The sequence below is a fragment of the Rana temporaria genome, chromosome 4 (assembly GCF_905171775.1).
Source record: "Rana temporaria chromosome 4, aRanTem1.1, whole genome shotgun sequence".
In the NCBI taxonomy this organism is placed as follows: domain Eukaryota; kingdom Metazoa; phylum Chordata; class Amphibia; order Anura; family Ranidae; genus Rana; species Rana temporaria.
In genome coordinates, this window is record NC_053492.1 from 12,464,430 (window position 1) to 12,466,504 (window position 2,075).

Genomic DNA, 2,075 nt, shown 5'->3' on the forward strand with positions numbered 1-2,075 from the left:
CATCACTCACTCCTATAAAAGACAGTTCTCATTGTTTCCTCACTCTCTGACTAAGGCCCATGAATAAATAAATGAACTGGTAGGAGATCAGAGGACCTATTTACTAGTTACCTTGAGGGGGGAATTGTAAGATCCTCAGAGACAAAGCTGCCTGATGTGGGTGGAGTCCTGGTCTAAGGGGAACCAATCTGCTCATGTCTAGTAATAATCTTTGTATTTCTATTTTAGTAGATGGACGGGAGAGGAGGAAAACCTCAGAGGATTGTCTCACTTTGTCTCCAGACTGTAAAGTAGAAGATGAGGACATCACACAGTATAGTCCAGGAGAAAACCCGACTACCTCAAATGTCCATCCGGCACCACACAGTGTAGATGGACCATCGTATTCCTCTTATCCTGAGGAACCTCAGACTGTGAGGGAATGTGCTGTCTTTCCAATAGATAAGAAGTTTTCCTGTCCCGAGTGCGGGAAGTGTTTCCATTTTAAATCCAATCTTAATATGCATATAAGATCTCATACAGGTGAGAAACCACATTCCTGTCCTGAGTGTGGGAAATGTTTTTCAGTCAAGTCTCATCTCTTCCAGCATCAGAGATCTCACACGGGGGAGAAGCCGTTTTCCTGTTCTGAGTGCGGGAAATGTTTTTCCCAAAAGTCCAGTCTTAACCGACACCAGAGATTGCACACAGGGGAGAAGGCATATTCCTGTCTTGAGTGCGGGAAATATTTTTTAAAGATGTCCAGTCTTTACAGTCATCAGAAATTTCACACAGGAGAGAAGCCGCATTCTTGTTCCGAGTGCGGGAAATGTTTTTCAGAGAAGTCCAATCTTTACAAACATCAAAGACTGCACACTGGAGAGAAGTTGTATTACTGTTCAGAGTGCGGGAAATGTTTTGTACAAAAATTAGCTCTTGTCACACATCAGAGGTCTCACACGGGGGAAAAGCCGTATCCCTGTCCTACGTGTGGGAAATGCTTTTCAGTTAAATCTAATCTTCAAAAGCATCAGACATTGCATGCGGGCGAGAAGCCGTATTCTTGTTCTGAGTGCGGGAAATGTTTTGTACAAAAATCAGAACTTGTCACACATCAGACATCTCACGCGGGGAAAAAACCGCATTCCTGTCCTGAGTGCGGGAAATGTTTTTCAGATAAGTCGCATCTTTACAGACATAAAAGATTGCACACAAGGAAGAAGTCGTATTCTTGTCCTGAGTGCGGGAAATGTTTTTCATTAAAGTCCCATCTTTCCAGACATCAAAGCTCTCACACAGAGGACAAGCCACCTTCCTGTTCTGAGTGTGGGAAATGTCACTCGTTGAAGTCCTGTCTTTATAAACATCTGAAATTGGACACCCAGGACAATGAACTTTCCTGGTCTGAGTGAGTGAATTGTTCCTCAGTGAAGTCCTGTCTTCCTGTACATCGGGGATCCCACACAACCCTTGAGGTGTTTTACTAACTCTGCAACTGCTGTTGCTATGGGGTCCCTTCTATTCTGCCACTTCCGGTCCGTGGCGTTTGACGTTATTTTCTTCGGCACCTGGGAGTTGTGTGTCATCCTTTCCTAGGAGTCAGTGGGCAGCACCAAGCGCTAGCATTGCGATATTTAGAAACCGGAAATGCGAGCAAAGGCTACTACCTATCAGAATATGCAACTGAAGGGAAGTTGCGTTGCGGCCATCTTGGTACACCCGCACTCGTCCGCAGTAAGCCTAGAGTTTAGAAGTCAGCAAGCGGACATCTTTATACACCCACCGGAGTCTTGCTTTTAACAGTTATTTTTTACCAGTGAACTCAGCTTATATAGCGAAATACAGTGTATAAATAAGCTGAGTTTACTGTAAAAAATAACTGTTAAAAGCAATACTCCGGTGGGTGTATAAAGATGTCCGCTTGCTGACTTCTAATTCTAGGCTTATTGCGGATGAGTGCAGGTGTACCAAGATGGCCACGACGCAACTTGCATATTCTGATTGGCATCCAGCATCACCATATGCCGGAAGAGACTGCTAGTGGGCTTCTCATGCCCACAGTAGCGATGGAAGTTCTCTGCACCTCAGGAATAAAC

General features: G+C 44.6%; 1 protein-coding gene across 1 annotated transcript; it reads left to right on the forward strand.

Annotated features, from left to right (window-relative positions):
• The first annotated feature begins 380 nt into the window (after positions 1 to 380).
• Positions 381 to 1,722, forward strand: LOC120935910 (oocyte zinc finger protein XlCOF6.1-like). Its single transcript, XM_040347940.1, has one exon. It carries the CDS (start codon positions 501 to 503, stop codon positions 1,389 to 1,391), a length of 891 nt encoding a protein of 296 aa, XP_040203874.1. The 5' UTR covers positions 381 to 500; the 3' UTR covers positions 1,392 to 1,722.
• The last annotated feature ends 353 nt before the right edge of the window (positions 1,723 to 2,075 follow it).